The sequence below is a fragment of the Zonotrichia leucophrys genome, chromosome Z (genome assembly GCF_028769735.1).
Source record: "Zonotrichia leucophrys gambelii isolate GWCS_2022_RI chromosome Z, RI_Zleu_2.0, whole genome shotgun sequence".
Lineage (NCBI taxonomy): Eukaryota > Metazoa > Chordata > Aves > Passeriformes > Passerellidae > Zonotrichia > Zonotrichia leucophrys.
In genome coordinates this window covers 13419682-13435736 of record NC_088200.1, presented here as the reverse complement: position 1 = coordinate 13435736, position 16055 = coordinate 13419682, and the positions used below count along the sequence as shown (strand labels likewise).

General features: G+C 41.5%; 1 protein-coding gene across 1 annotated transcript in view; it reads left to right on the top strand.

Moving 5' to 3' along the window:
- PLCXD3 (phosphatidylinositol specific phospholipase C X domain containing 3) overlaps window positions 1-15729 on the top strand; it is a 79561-nt gene extending 63832 nt beyond the window's left edge. The window contains exon 3 of the mRNA XM_064735469.1: window positions 8334-15729. Within this exon, the coding sequence (XP_064591539.1) occupies window positions 8334-8490 (157 nt within the window). The 3' untranslated portion in view covers window positions 8491-15729. The remainder of the gene's footprint in view (window positions 1-8333) is intronic.
- The last annotated feature ends 326 nt before the right edge of the window (window positions 15730-16055 follow it).

Genomic DNA, 16055 nt, shown 5'->3' with positions numbered 1-16055 from the left:
TCTTCTACACTGATGTGGTAGATTTTCTTTCATTGTTCTCCACATTAAATTTCAAAGTATTTCTTCCATGCACTACTATCTATTTTTTTTCCCTCTCTAAATCTCTGTCTTCTTTCTTGAATCATTCAAATTTTACGTTTTCAAGAATGTGAGTTTTGTAACAAGGAGATGAGCCAGCAGTAGCAAGTGAAACTCCAGAATGAGGGCTAGCTGAACAGTTCTATGCCTCGAGTACCCAAATAAGTTCCTCAGCAGGAGAACTCATTGAAAGATCCCAGATAACACACAGTGGCAGCTCCTGGAGAAAACAAAGCAGAGTCTGATGGAGGAAACCTTGGCTGTGAATGGTCTGGTACTGGCTACAACACACATCTGTGTCAAAGGAGTTCCAGCTCTGCTGTCAGATTCTAACACCTGACTTGGATGCTTTAATGCAGTGATTCCAGTGTAATGGGTATATGAATAAATCATATCTATTTTTTTAAGAACTAAAACATGGGGGAGGAAAAAAACCCCAAACCTGTAGCTGTTCCTTTAATTGGTGACAGATATTTTCTTCTGTAAAGCAGCGGTTTTCTGTTTCACAGACAGTGGAATAAGTTCCAATTCCAGTTTCCATATTCCAGGCATATTGTCATTTATGTGAATTTTTTAATTTTTCTTGAACACTCAGATTTCTATGTGGAACTGGGAGCAGGACCAGCTGTCTCACACAGATAAAATATGCCTCATCCACGCACCTGTGTTAATGACTGTTCAGGCTTTGTGTTTGGGCTACAAGAGGTTAAAAGGGCTAATGACTGAACACTGCTCTGACCTCCCTGATCACCCCTCTGTGATCTGCAAGAGATAACTGATTAACTTACAATCATAGAATGGTTTGTGTTGTAAGAAACTTTTTAAAGGTCATCCTATGCCAGCTCCTGCCATGGGCAGGGACACCTTCCTCTAGATTTGGTTGCTCAAAGCCCCATCCAAGCTGGACTTGAACACTTCCAGGTATGGGGCACCTGTGACTTCCCTGCCTCACCACCCTCATGGTAAAAAATTGCTTCCTAACATCTAATCTAAACCTGCTCTCTTTCAGTTTGATGCCATTCCTCTTGTCTTGTCACTCCATGCCCTTGTGAAGAATCCCTCTTTAGCTTTCCTGTAGGCCTCATTTAGGTACTGGAATGAGCTCTATAGTCTCCCTAAAGCCTTCTCTTCATGCTGAACTATTCTCTCAGATGTGTTCACAGGAGAGGTACTCCAGCCTTCTGCTTCAGTCCATCATCTTCATGGCCTCCTCTGGACTTACTCCAAGGTTCCATTTTCTTCTTATTTTGGGGGCTAGAGACATGGATGCAGCAGCCCAGGTGGGGTTTCACCCCAGTGGAGCTGAGGGGCAGAATCCCCTACTCCAGCCTCCTGGCCACAGTGCTCTGGGTGCAGCCCAGGTTGGCTTTCTGGGCTGCAAGTGCACATTGATGAGCCATGTTGAATTTCTCATCCACCAAAACTCAAAAATGCATCCCTGCAGGACTGCTCTCAATCCCATCAGCCCCCAGCCTGGAGTTTGCCCTGACCCCCGTGTGCAGAACCTTGCATTTGACCTTAAACGTCATGAGGTTTGCACAGGCCTGCCTCTCAAGCCTGTCAAGGTCCCCCTGGATGCCATCCCTTCCGTCCCGTGTGTTGATTGCCCCACACAGCTCAGTGTCATCATTAAACATGCTGAGGGAATCCTCAATCCCACTGTTCATGTGACCAGCAAAGATGTTAAACAGCACCAGTCCCAATGCCAACCCTCAGGAAGCACTACTTGACACAGCTTTCCAGGTGGACATTAAGCCACTGACTACAAATCTTTAAGTGTGACTATCCAGCCAATTCCAGTCCACCAAGTGATCCATCCACCAAATCTATGTCTCTTCAATTTAGACACAAGGATGCCATGACCATGTCAAGTGCTTTGCACAGCTCCAGGTTAGAGAAGCAGTTGATGAGATTGTCTAATTTGATCTGCTGAATCACTGAGAAAAGCCAGCCTTTGAACAGAGACATCCTCATAGCAAGTAGTACTTTTCCTTTAAATCCTTTGGCTAGTGTGTATTTTCCATGCAAGGGTAACTACATGTTTTACAGCCTTTTTCAGTCATAACGTAAAAGCTAAACACCATGGTTTGTATGGCAGCAGCTCAAACTTTTAGCTCTGTCTTTGCCACTTCAGTTCCCTACTGCATTAACCAAGAGTAGCCAAAATACTAGAGTTGTCTCCTTAAAGAGAGCTCTTATATTACAGTGTCGAATGAGTCTTTTTCCTCCTGCCTGTATTCCTAATGCTATTAGTTAGTGCTCTAGATGCAATGGCTAAAAATGGGGGAAAAGGGAAAATGGGATGTTGAACATGAATTATCTCCAGAAACCACCATTTGCTGCTATTAAGTATCCCATTATGTTTTTGTACAAGATGTAGGTTTAACAAATTCATTTTACAAATGAAACCCAGAAAGCCAACACCAGTTCAATCTGAGAAGGAAGACATCTGGCCCTTGGCAACTCTAAGGAATATGCTGCTAAAATAATTACATTAAAAGATGCATGTGACCCCAGCATGCTTGTCTGTGTCATTTGAATGGATGCATTTCCAAATTGTATAAAGCAATTGAGGATGACTAAATTAAGACAAGTTTTTCAGAAGAATAAATTCAAGGTTGTTAGATATTAATGTAGGTTGTTCTTGCAACATGGCAACTCACGTTGCAAGAACAACCTACATTATATAATGACCACTCAAGATCCAGGGAAAGCAATTCCCGCTCAATGTTGCCCAAATTTTCTGGTTTGAGTCAACCTGACCTTGGTGGTGCCAATTTTATGGCTATGTAACTGCTGCCTAAAGAGGATCCAAGAGTTGTGGAAGTGCATCTGAGGAGTTCCTTTTCAGCCTTTTTGTGCTGAGCTCATGTAAATCTCTGTGCTTCAGTTCATTTGTTCCTTGTTTGTCACATTTCAACAATTAGTGAGGACGTGTTACAAACCAAAACTTGTCAATGAATCAGGGACAGAGGGAGAGCAAAACCACTTGTTCTGTTTCTGTTAATTCAGACTATTTCCATGTGCTGTGTTAATTTTGTCTCTACAGGTCTATTAGCATAACTGAGAGAATTGTAAATTTTGATCAGGGAGTGAAAACAAATGGCTAGCATATAAAAGAGGAGGATCTTTTAAAGTAGTTTTGCCACAGAGAAAATTATGGTAGAATGGTGTACTGTGGAATGGTACCTCAGGCTCATCCTTTTCAGGGAATCTTATTTACAGAGACAGAGTAAATCTTCAGCAGGAGCAGAGTGAGGGCATGGTGAACACTCTTGAGCAGCATGCCACAATGCCATTATTTCTGGGTGCTCCAGGTGAAACAAATGAGGATGTATAAGGATTTCTGTATGGGGGTGCTCTGAATACACAGAAAGCCCCTCACTGGGGGCTTGTAAATAGATTAAACTGAACCAGGAGTGATTTGTATCACTGATCTTAGTGCAGCTGATCCCGTTCAAGGTGGTCTGCATGAACTTGGATGACTTTTCAAAGTTCTTTCCAGTTGTGATTTCATGCTTCAGTGACACACAGGAAATCCACTGCTCTCACTGGAGCAATGAATTCTCAGTATCCTTGAAAAGCCAAGGTGACCATATGCTGAATTATGGCTCTAGAATTCAGTGTTGCTGCAGACAGTGGTAAAATTGAATGGAGAGCAGGGAAATCAAGGAATATAGGAACTCTCAGTCAGGCTTGTGTAAGCACAGCCTCCTGCAAAGGGGTGCTGGTTTTGTTCAGCCATAACACCTATTTGCAAAAGGCTGCAGGGAGCAGGGTGTGTGCTTCACTGGAGAGGGAAGAAATGCCACATGTCACTTTGCCCTGGGCATCAGACCTGCTGCAGTTCTCACTGGTGTTACTGGGAATGGGCACTTAATGCTCGGCAGCATCACACCACGTGAATGGGACCAATTTCTCACTGTGGATTAGGTTGTACTGACTCCCTGCACTCCAGAAGAAAACGTGTTCTCTGCCTTTAGTGATCAAACTCTCATTAAATAGTGAATGGCCATTCTGTTTTGTGTTTGTGAAGTTTCTTTTCCTTCTCCTCTCCTGTGAAAGCTCTACAGAGAGGAGCGGCTGTTCCGCCATGGGAGGTCCTGTCTTACAGCACTGCTGTCATTAGTCTTCTGTCACACTGTCGGGCTTTCATGACTCAGGCATTAGAAATACCAAATAACCAACCCTCTTCTGGAACTAAAATAGCCTAAGAACAGTTTTTTAAAAGCAAATCTTAATACAAATAATTAGGTCATATTTTCTTTCTGAAAGCTTTTAATGGGAGTCATGATTTAACTGCTTGAACTGAAGCAACTTGAATGCTTAATTATTATTTTTGAACAAAATTCAATGCCATTGAAGTCACTTGAGAGCTTTGATAGATTAAAAAAAAAAAAGAAGAAAGAGGTCTTGAATATTCAGTAACGTTAAAAAGGGCTATGCCTGTTTTGTAGTTGAGGTCAGTATTTCTCAGCAGATCTCTAATGCATTAGAAAATGGTTCCTGAAAGACGAGAAAAACTTTAATATGTGCATATTTCTGTTTATACAAGCAAGCAAGCAGAACAGGGAAAATAGAGGTAATAAAATAAGTGTCAAAGCTGAGCCTAGATTTTACTGGATTGTAAGTGAAAACTGCTGTAGCAATGCTGCATGAGAAAGTATATGGCCCCTCAAAAATAACAAAACAGCTGAGAGTGGTGATGTAGGGCATGCTTGCAGTCATGGTGTGAACCATCTTGATACCCAGGTCATGCCCAAGTTATGAGTACCTCTGACTAACCTAGTGAGGTGCCACCTGAGATATAAACTTAGATCTCAGAAGAAATGCAGCCACAATCAAGCACCTCTGTGTGACTTTGATTGTCCAGCATAGATAGGTCCCTATCACCCAGATCTCCTCTACTCTCCCCCTTCTCATGCAGACTTTGGCAGGTGGAAATGCTGCTCCAGAAGGCTGCTGGGCACCACTGGTGGTGGATCTGTCTGCTTCCGTGGAGGTGCAGTGGTGGTGGCTGGGGCTGGCCCACAGCCCTTGCCATGAGGTCCTTCCACATCAGTCAGTCACTGGCTTCACTCCCACCATCCTGGCAGTGAGGGCCAGCTGTCTGGCGTTTCCTCGTTTCCAGTTTGTGAAAGGAAATGAGATACTCCACACATCCCTTCAGGCCAGAAAATTTATCACCAAGATTCCTGATCTCCATTCATAATCAAGTCAAGGTAACATGCCATTCACCTCCTTCCCTGCCAGTACTCAAGCCCCCCAGCCTTGTGTCTTTGCCCTCCCTAGGCAACTGTTTCCATTAACCCCTCTGCTTCCACCAGGGATGTGGAAAAACTAATTGACTTCAAATGCTGGTTTGTGGGGCAGTGCTGCACTGGCCTGGCAGGATCAGATCTGGCCAACTCCAGCCCAGGTCAGAGGAACTGCAGCAGAATGAAAACAGGAAGAGAGGTAAGAGGAGAGGACTCCTCTCTTTCTCCTGGCACAGCTCTTGTGGAGGAGCACGCCTGTTCTCCTCCCTGGCTCTGTGCAAGGACAAGCAGCACCTTCTGTGCATGTGGCTCTGGGTGACACGGTGGCTTTGGAACCCAGAGGGGTTAGAAATTATTCCTTGTGAGAACTGGGAATGGCCATAAGGGCTGGACTGTACCAGCTGTGGGAGACACACTAAAGAGAGCTATAGAGTCGACAACAAATCTTTAAGGTCAGTGGAATGTTTTCTTCAGCTGTCTTTTTTTTAAATAGGATTGTGTTATTTGGCATTGCTATGCAAATAAGCTTTTTGTTTGATAATGTGATTCATTTCTGACTTATCTTTAAATGCTTTCTAGTCTCATGAACAAAAGGTTTCCGTGACTTTATCTAGCAATTTACGTACCAGCAGAGGGTCATGCAACTGTGTCCTGTATGAAATATCAGTAAAACAAAAATAACCCATTCAACTAACAAAGCCAGCTGTGGATGAAATGGCAAGGCAGGCTGATTGTAGGATAAAGCACTGATCAAAAGGAGGCATGACTTTTGGGTGGAGTCTGACTTACTAAGAACACATCAGGAAAAGGAAAACAGTATTTTGGTCGATATGGGTAAGTGTATGGACAGCAAACTGTAAGCTGTTAAGAAAGAATGACATCAGAACCAGCTTCAGAACAAGTAAAAGACACCAAAATGAGTTAATTATGCCTCAATGGGGAGTAAAATATCAAGGTTATCAAGGAGGGAGGGAGGGAGGGAGGGAGGGAGGGAGGGAGGGAGGGAAGGAAGGAAGGAAGGAAGGAAGGAAGGAAGGAAGGAAGGAAGGAAGGAAGGAAGGAAGGAAGGAAGGAAGGAAGGAAGGAAGGAAGGAAGGAAGGAAGGAAGGATTTGTGCCTGCCTGCAATGAATGAGTTGACCTTTAAACCTCTAACTGGTATTAAATACAAAACCAACATACTGCCATCTCGTAGGTTTGACCTTGTATCTTTGAGCAGAGTTCAGCAGTACCTTTCACATATGAATATTCAGTGGAGTTCACAGCTGCTGTGAGCTGCCTTTTGTCACCTTGGTGGTCTGTGCTGTTCTGCTGAGATCTGTCCTGGTTCTGGTTGATTACAGATCTTTCCAAGCAGTCCAGGAATTGCCAGGAATTTAACGCCTGACCTGTGTCCCGTTACAGTTGTGCAGAGTGCAGCTTTTCAGCATTACATAAACTTACATCTGAAGGTGCTGGCTGGGCTCATACACAGCAGAATGCTTGAGTCTGGTTTTATGAGCTGTGTGCATACACACAAGCGCTTCAGTCATACTGAATCAATGACTGAAATAAAATGTATTGCTGATATGTGGATCTTACGGCAGATTCAAGTACATTTTGGTGAAAGAAAACCTCGGTATTCTTCTGTGAAATCACATAGAGGAATAATTTTAGCTGCTTGGGTTTTATTCCGTATTAAATTATTTTTAAAACGGACTGATTCTAGTAGCCACTGACAAGTACAATCTCTGCCTGCTAATAGTTCTGTTTTCATTAGACTAGTTTTCATAAAGCTTGTGAGAAAAGATATAGGTTCAATATGTTCACCTTAATTTAAATTACTCTCAGACCAAAATTTTCCATGTACCTTGTGTCTGTGAAAAAGGCTGCACAACATGCTGGTTTAGGGGAAACCACAGATTTATAGATTTTAGAGCAAAGGGAGAACACAATGTTCATCTAAACTGACTGCAGTCCTGCCCAGACTTTAGGTTCTTTTATTTAACTCAGCAGCTTGGGGTTGACCAAAAGTATAATTTTGGAACGATACCCAGGCTTGATTTAAAGACTGCTGCAGAGTTTGTCACAGTCATTGGGATTTTGTACCAATGGTCAATTACCCTTTCTCTGAAAAATGCCCTTTCTCTGAAAAATACACTTTCCCTGAAAAATGTGTACCTTATTTTTTGGAACTCTGTTAACTTCTTTCTCCTAAATCCTGGATTTTGCTGCTTGACAGCCTCAGCAGGACTAAAGAGCCTTTTATTTTTCTCACAGATGTTTCTTGTGATTGTTAGTTTGTATTTGCGCAGAAAAATGTCAGAAAAATTTCTTTATATTCAGAAGCACAGTTAGGCAGATGTCCTTTAGACCCCAGTGTTCCTGTGCTAAGGATCTGACATAATTAAAATCTGCCATCTTAGAAAAGAGTTGATATGACTATGGTGCTTTCTGTTTCAGTTACCAACCATTGGTTTATGATTAAGTCTAATTAATTCATGGCTTGGGTATCAGTACTGGTGAAGAAAGGTTTTTTGGTATATGCTGTACTTATACAGTAGGAATCATGGTTGTTTCTGTGTTCCTCAAAATACCATTTTCAGCATTTCCTTGTGCGTGTCAAGCATGCTTTGCAAACGGCTTGAGCTCTCTGTTACTGTTTTTTCCATAAGCAAATCCCTTGGAGTCATATTTTGATGATATCAAAAAGTATCTTGTCCATGGTCCAATTTTGCCTTGTGCCTAGGCAAAATCAATAATTACTCTAAGCCTGCATTATCTTCCTTCTATTCTTTTCCACTGAGAAGTTGAAGTGCAGTCAACATATTATTTCCCCAGAGAATGAAAATTAAAAAGAATTTTCAAAAAGCTTGAGCAGTCACCTGTGTCTTGTCTCACTTGGTTTCTTTCCCTTAGGAACCAAGTAAGATTGATGGGAGACACTGTCAGTAGATCCTGCCTTGATGCATTTGTCTCAGTGATTTATGAGTAATTATTGTTCCTCTTTTCTCCTCAGGGCTCTTCCTGCAATGATGGAGTGGGTCCGAACTCAGAAGGCAGGAGAGAGTGGTGTGAATATTATCACTGCAGATTTTGTAGAACTTGGTGACTTTATCAGCACAGTCATAAAGCTCAACTATTCTCTGGATGACGGTGAAGATGACACTACTTGATAGTACTGTGATATGTGTGTTGTTGCGTTATTCAGAATTTGGAAAAAAAAGAAAGATTGTATTCTAAAAGGATTCTATTGTAAAACACTCATCTTCTTGTAACACACTGAGGTGTTTAGGGCTTTAGTGGGTGGGCATAAGGGAAATGTTTTCATCATTTAGGATCATTTTTCATATTTGTGTTTAGTGTGAAGAGCAAAACTAAACATGTTTACAGTGTTTGATAAAAGAAGGCCATTTACTGGTTCTCCATGAGGTACCAAATGTGATTCATGTGTCTTCTGTGGTTATGAGCAGTGCCAAGAAATTTGTTGTTTTCAGAGCAAGGGGATGTATATATTGTCCTCTTCCTGCTCACAGCAGGATTCCCAATGGTGTGGGCATTGCACCAGGAGACTGAGGACAGTATATCTGGCACAAAAATTTTAAGCTGCTACATTTCATCTGTTAGGTGGTTTAACTGATCATATTTATCAATGAGCTGCTGGTTTAAATGCCTTTGTGATGTAAATCCAAAGTCATGCTTCTAACACATGCATAATCAGTGACAGTAAACATGATGTGCTATGTACCATAATCAGTGGACAGCAGACATCATGTACTGTGTAGCTTGCACAAAGCACAGATGGAATCCTGCTTGTTTTTCATTCTCAAAAGGGGGTTTTCCAATGTCTCTGCCTCAGGTCAAGCCAGCAGATATGTGATACTGGCCTAACTCTGTAATCACAGAAAGGCCTGGGTTGGAACCTTAAAGATTATTTAGTTCTAACACTCTGGCCATTGGCAGGACACTTTTCACTAGACGAGGTTGCTCCAAGGTCCATCCAAAGCCTTGCTTTACACATTTTCAGGCATGGGCATCCACAGCTTCTCTTGGCAACATGTTCTAGTGCCTCATCACCCTCACAGCAAAGAATTTTTTCCTAATATCTAATCTAAACCCCCTCTCAGTAGCCACTCCCCCTTGTCTGTTGCTACACGCCCTTGTAAAAAGTCTCTCTTTACCTTTCTTGTAGACTCCCATCAGGTACTGGATGGCCAAAATTAGGTCACCCCAAAGCCTTCTCTTCTCCAGATGGAACAATCCCAATTCTCTCAGCCTTTCCTCATAGGAGAGTTGCTCCATCCCTCTAATCAACTTCATGGCCTCCTCTGGGCTGGCTCCAGCCCATCCCTGTCCCTCCTGTTCAGAGGAGCCCAGGGCTGGATGCAGTGCTCCAGGTGGGTCTCAGCAGAGCAGAGCAGAGGGGCAGAATCCCCTCCCTGCCCTGCTGCCCACGGGGCTCTGGGTGCAGCCCAGGACACGTTTGGCTCTCTGGGCTGGGAATGCCATGGCTGGGCCATGTGCAGCCTCTCACCCACAGCACTCCCAAGCCCTTCTGGGCACGGCTGCTCTGGGGCTGCTCATGCCCAGCCTGGGCTGGCACCAGGGGCTGCCCCTGCACTCAGTTTTGTTAAACCATGTGAAATTCCCATGGACACACTTCTTGAGCTTGTCCACATTCATCTGGATGGTATCCCATCCTGAAGGTGTGTCAATAGCACCGCTCAGCTTAGTGTTACCTGTAAATATGCTGAGGGTGCACTTGAGTCCTCATCTGCATCATTAATGAAGATATTAAATAACACTGGTCACAATATGAGCCTCTAAGGGACAGCTGCTGGTCCATATTTTCCCTGGTTCCATCAGGAACACAGGTAGGCCAGCTTTGAGTGCCACTTCTCCCCAAAATTAATCTTATGTAAGAGCCTGATCCCGTGCCCTGAATATGGAAATGACTTTGTTTAGCATGGATTAGCAAAAGGTGAGTTGTGCATACTCTAACATGTGCAGTATTTTGTCCTGTGGTGGAAACCTGATTTCTGCAAGACTGAAACTGCACTTAAAAGTAGATGCAGTCTAAGCTTCTCTTTAAGGCAGCTATGAGCAGAACACTTTTCCACTGATTACAAAAAATCAGTGCCAGTTTCATCAGTGAAAAGTTCCTGTACTGAAGAATGCAGTAGTTCAATTCTAGCTAATGACAGTACTCTATAGTCCTTAAATTGTCTGTGGGATACAATACTGCATAACACAAGGTTGAAAATCTACTGAATGGCACTGTTCCAGCAACAAAATCACTGATCATCCTAGCTTTAAAAAAACATATATAAAAAGTAAATGGAAAATTCAGTAATTTATAAAATGAGAGCAACTGTATGACATTGCAACTGTATGACACCTAACTGGATAAAATACAGGCAGTCTCATCTCCCAGACACATCAATAGACACTCACACGACTTTGGAAAATAAAACATCTCATCTGTACGAAACAATAGATGCTATAACATCTCACAAGGAAATGTTTGAAATATTGCAAGGATTTATGGGATAGAATTAAGGTCAAATTTCACTTGATATTACTAGAACTTTTGGTTGAGTGAGAAGAGAGAATTGCATCATAGAGTCCATTGCTCTTTTATGTCAGATGATAATGACTACTGTCTCCCATCAGAGTTTAGGAATTCAGAAATGGCCATATTGAACAGATAGGCAACAAGCATTATAGGGGGTTTCTTGGCTTTAGTTTAGGGAGTGAAATAAAAAGAACACTTCCTGCTGTTTTGTACTTGGAAAAAGAGTATGCACATGTGAGTGTAGAATAAAGAATAACTTAGGTGTATGTGTAGTATAATGACACTTTTAAATGTGTGTGTATAACACATGCATCCTTGTACACTTGCATAATGATTTTCGGGGTTGTGGACAGGACTACTATAAATCTGTTTGAAAAAAACCATGCAGCTGTTATGAAGTCATGATGGCTCTTTCAGTAGCATTCTCTTCTGTATATGTTAGGACTGTACAAGTCATCCCAAATGAGATCTGTGATCTAAGCTAGTTAGGTTTTTTATGGCATTTAAACTTCATCCAGACCATGTCGAAAATTTACCTAGAGTCACAAGTCATGGTTTTGCTGAACAAAGGGTATGACTTTAATGCTTTCACCCACAACTAAGCAAGTTATTGAGTGGCTTGATAGTCTTTGTTTCTGGTTTCCATAGGCTCTCCCAGTAAAATTTATGTAACAGATATATAAAATAAAACATGAAAATAAATTTTGAGCCCACTTCTATGTGGACGTCCTACATAAAAATATGAAAATGTTTGCTTATTTAATGACAGTGTAGTGTAAAGTGCTCTGTTTTCCATTTAGCTGGAGTTGGTTGTTTCCAGATTCCTGCTGTGATTCTTCAGCTGCTCAAATATAGCCAAAAGAGTTAATCTATAATTTTAATACAGTAAAGTGATCCAAATCATTGGGTGGAGTGAAAATTAGATTTCTTTTTTTTTTTCCTTTTTTTTTTCTTTTTTCTTTTTTCTTTTTTTTTTTTTTTTTGATTCTGGCTGAAATTCTGTTTCATCTAAGAGCACCAGCACCAGGTTGCTGGTGGTACCCCTGCTGAAACACACACCAGACACACCAGGCTTTTCGCTTGCTCAGAGGTGTACTCAAGGCAAATGCTTTGCTGTATTTTAAAAAGTGTATGTGTATGTGCCTGTATATATGAATAAGTATAGAGCTATCTAGAGTTTGTTAGTATTGTTATGAAATGTTTGCTTAGTGTCAATTTTATTCTAATTCTCATTTGGAAATAAATAAAAAGTAAAAGCAAAGCAAAAAAGAATCCTCTGACAAGAAACAATAATAGACAAAATTTATCATTTGTCCATTAATGGGGAAGAATGCTAGCAAAATCTTAAATTCTGGTCAGAAAAAATATGTTTTCATTTAGCTGTCGATCTTTCTATTGGAGAAGCACAGCACTTTATGGTAGGAACAGGTAAACAAACTTGCCTTAATAACTAAAAGAAAAAAGTGCATGTGGGGATATACTATCCATGCTCTTCTGAAGATTTCATCTGAGAGGGCCTAAAACTCTAAGTCCTGATAGAGATGCACTCCCTGTTGATGTTGTTTGGGGATCTTGCCAAAAAAGAACAAGCCAGAAAGTACTATGCATCACAACTGGACCGTTCAAGAGCCCAGTTTTGCCACCCATATGCAGCTAAAATTGTCTTTGATTTCAACCAGAAATGTGCTTGCAGAGTTGGGTCAGATGTCTTCTTCTGATCCCATGAACTTGAAAGGTTTCTTCATATGTATTATGAGGAATCTTGCATGGGAAATTAGTTGACTGTAATCAGCCCATCAAGGAAAAACACCTGTCTACACTATTGATCTATATAAGCATCTACTTACTCAAACTGTCATGTCACTCACTGCCAAAACATTTTTTTCCTTCTTCTGCTTATTTTCCCCCTCACTATGTTAATCATGTATACATCGAGTGCTCTTGTTTTCTGGCAGTTTCATGTGATTTCTTAATCCTTTCTTTTCACCCATACTTGGAAAATGGCAACTGTGCTGCACAAACAGAATGTCTCAGCTGTGTAAACCCACCTGGCTCCGTTTTTCAGTTTACACATGCTGAGATATCTTTGTTCCATACTGATCCAACCTGTAGAAATCCAGTCCAAACAGGAGGTGGTTCCTGGAGTGCAATTCCTGCCTTGTATGGTGAGGGGAGAATCGGAATCAGACCACAGGAACATAGTTTTAGAATTAATGGGTTATTTGAATTCTTTTGCTGTTGGATACATTACTGGTTTTCTAGGTCCTGCTATTTCAAAACATTATTTTAAATGTAAGCATGTGTATATATACATAAAAATATATATGCATGCATGGCTGAGAGGGAATGTATGATCCTGTTGCTGGGCTCAATCTTTCTGTCATACTCATACAAATCTAGACAGTTTCTACTAACTTCAAAGTAGTTACTAAGCCTTTACCCTGAGATGAGAGTGAGCAGAGAGTCACTGTGTAGTAATGATAGGCTGTGTTGCAAATGAAATTTAAAAATGTGGAGCTTAACTCCACAAAATAAAAAAAGAAAGCAGAGTGCCCTGAAAACACAGTTCCAGTGCTGTTTATCCTCAATTTAGTATATGAAGCACTAGTTATTAGCAACTGATTAGGCCATTTGGTGATTTCAAGAGTTCAGGTAACACCATTTCAAACTTCTAAATTCCTTTTCAGTGAAGTAAAAGCTAATAGTGTATGATGTATTTGCCATGTCTCAGTGGTAGCTTCTGTGTTACATACAGTCAATGTTGTTCTGAATTGTATATGTTTACCCAATGATGAGGTTAAAATATGCTGTATAGTATGTGTAATGTACTGATTACAAGTATTTGGAGTTCAGTGGTCTATTTAGTTTTTACTGTGCTGGTGTTTTGTAGATATGTGTGTAAATGGGATTATGGATTGTCTGCAGTGTATGAGGAAATAATAATTAATCCTAAAGGAAAAGGGCAGTTATGTGACCTGCCTTAATGCATTAGGATAATATTGTTAAATCTCATAATTATCGGTTCTGTTTCAGATGTTACCAAGGGTTGTCCATAGAGCTGACTCCCTCACTTTCTGGCACGAAGGAGTTAAACTTGAAGTTACTTGGAGCTCACTTACAGATTTGTAAATACAGAATAGGATGTTTGCCTGATCAATTGCCTTGACTGTACGAGGTGGCAAAGACATGGTTTCCAGTGTGTTACAGATCAAATCACTTCTGCACACACACAGCCCCTGCTGATCTCAGCAGGAATTGTGATCATGTAATTGAGTGGCCTCAAATTCATCTTCTGGAACATAGTCATGATAGGAGGATGGGGATATCCTGGCTTTAAGAAAGTGCCTGGATGCTATGCAATACTGCTCATGTCCTCTGTTGGAACATAGCTTTAAATTTGCAGGAAGAGCTTTGAACTTTGCTCCAGTGTAGGTTGGACCTATCAAAAAAAAACCCTTATGTAAAAATTGTGAATGCCATAGGCTGATCAGCATGGCCTGGCCTGCCCACGTATACAGCATTCTGCTTTCAGGAATTGTGGCAGCTTTAAATAAAAAGACTCTAATAATTCTTTATCCCTGCAGGGCCTACTTAGGAATCTCTACATTGCCTAGAGGTACAATTCCTGTACTATTCCCACAGCTAGACCTGGCTTTTTCCCTTCATGGTTTGTGTTTAGGATGCCTGATGCCAAGAGAATTAGGATAGAGGAACTAACTAAACACAGCGAGTGCCCACCTTGTGCCTGGCTGGTTGGAGTAGGGTGCCTGCCCTCCAGCAGCACGTTTGGTATGAGGCCAGCTTCAGTCAGATCCACCTGAACAGGGACTGAGGGAAGGCACAAGTCTGATTTCAGAGCCTCTTCAGTTGTCCAGTTAAAATGCAGCATCTTCCCACTTCTCTCCTTTGCCTCTGCTCAGTGCTGCTTATCTGGACTTGTGCATAACATCCCGTTACCTGCCAGCTGTAAATCTTAGATATTTGTCAACCTCAGTGCATCACAGCAGTCCACATGGTTGTAAAAGATGTTAAGTGTGTGGGGCTAAAAGCTGGAAGTGGGCCTCATCTGATGTCCCAGGATGGTTTATCTCCACGTTCCGAGTTATGTACACACATCCCCTTGAAGAGGCATCACCTTGGCCAATGAGTATCTCCTCAGAGGGAGGTGCACTTAGAGGCTTTTGTTTCTGCAGCAAGATTGCATGTACTAATTTCTCCTTCAGCCTTTGGTCCTACAGAGGTCAGTTTGATTGGAAAAAAATCCTCAAGTAGCTGCAATTAGTTTTGCTGTGAAGCAGGGATCCTTAAAGCAGAATCCTGGAGTTATTTGTAATTACTGTTACTGAAAATAAAAATACGTGGTTAAAAACACAATTTTAAAAAGAAAAAGAAAAATTATATGGGCTTGCCAGGACAGTTAAGTTTTTGACTGCCTCAGTCATCAGTAGTTTAGTATCTTCTAGGTGATGATTTTTAGCATGTTATTGCCACACTGCCTCCTGACACTGTTCAGGGTCTCTGTACAGAAGCCTTATTATTCCCAGTGAGCATTAATGCATTTGAATGACTTGTCTCCGTTTTGGTGGGAAGGATGATTGTGTAACACTGAGAACATGGAGCTCCCTGTGTGTTGTGCCCACAAAGGTTCACAGAGCTGCACCTTCTCGTTTTAGGATCTGTTCAATGGTACTTTAATAAATGTTGTGTTAAAAATGCCTACAGTTCTGTATAGCAAATGTGAATTTTTATGACAAGAATGTGTATTTAGAGTAAAAAAAGTAATATAAAATCCAGTTTCTTTGTATCCAGTGAAACATCTAATAAAGCTCTGGTACCTGTATTCTTGTTTTATGGCTTCATTGCTTCATTCAAGGCTTTTCATGTGGGAGGCTTTTTAAGCACAGTTTGGGGTCATGGCGTGGAGCCATGTATTAGACACAGACCTCTTATGTTAGGGGTGTACATGGACTGTCCCATGGGGGATTGCACTGGCAGTCTCCTTTTGACTTGTTAATTGTAGGGACCCTGCAATACCATGGGATGCTGTGAGTGTCCATGGTGTGTCCATGGTGTGTCCATGGTGTGTCCATGCTGTGAGTGTCCATGCTGTCCATGGTGTGTCCATGGTGTGAGTGTCCATGGTGTGTCCATGGTGTGTCCATGCTG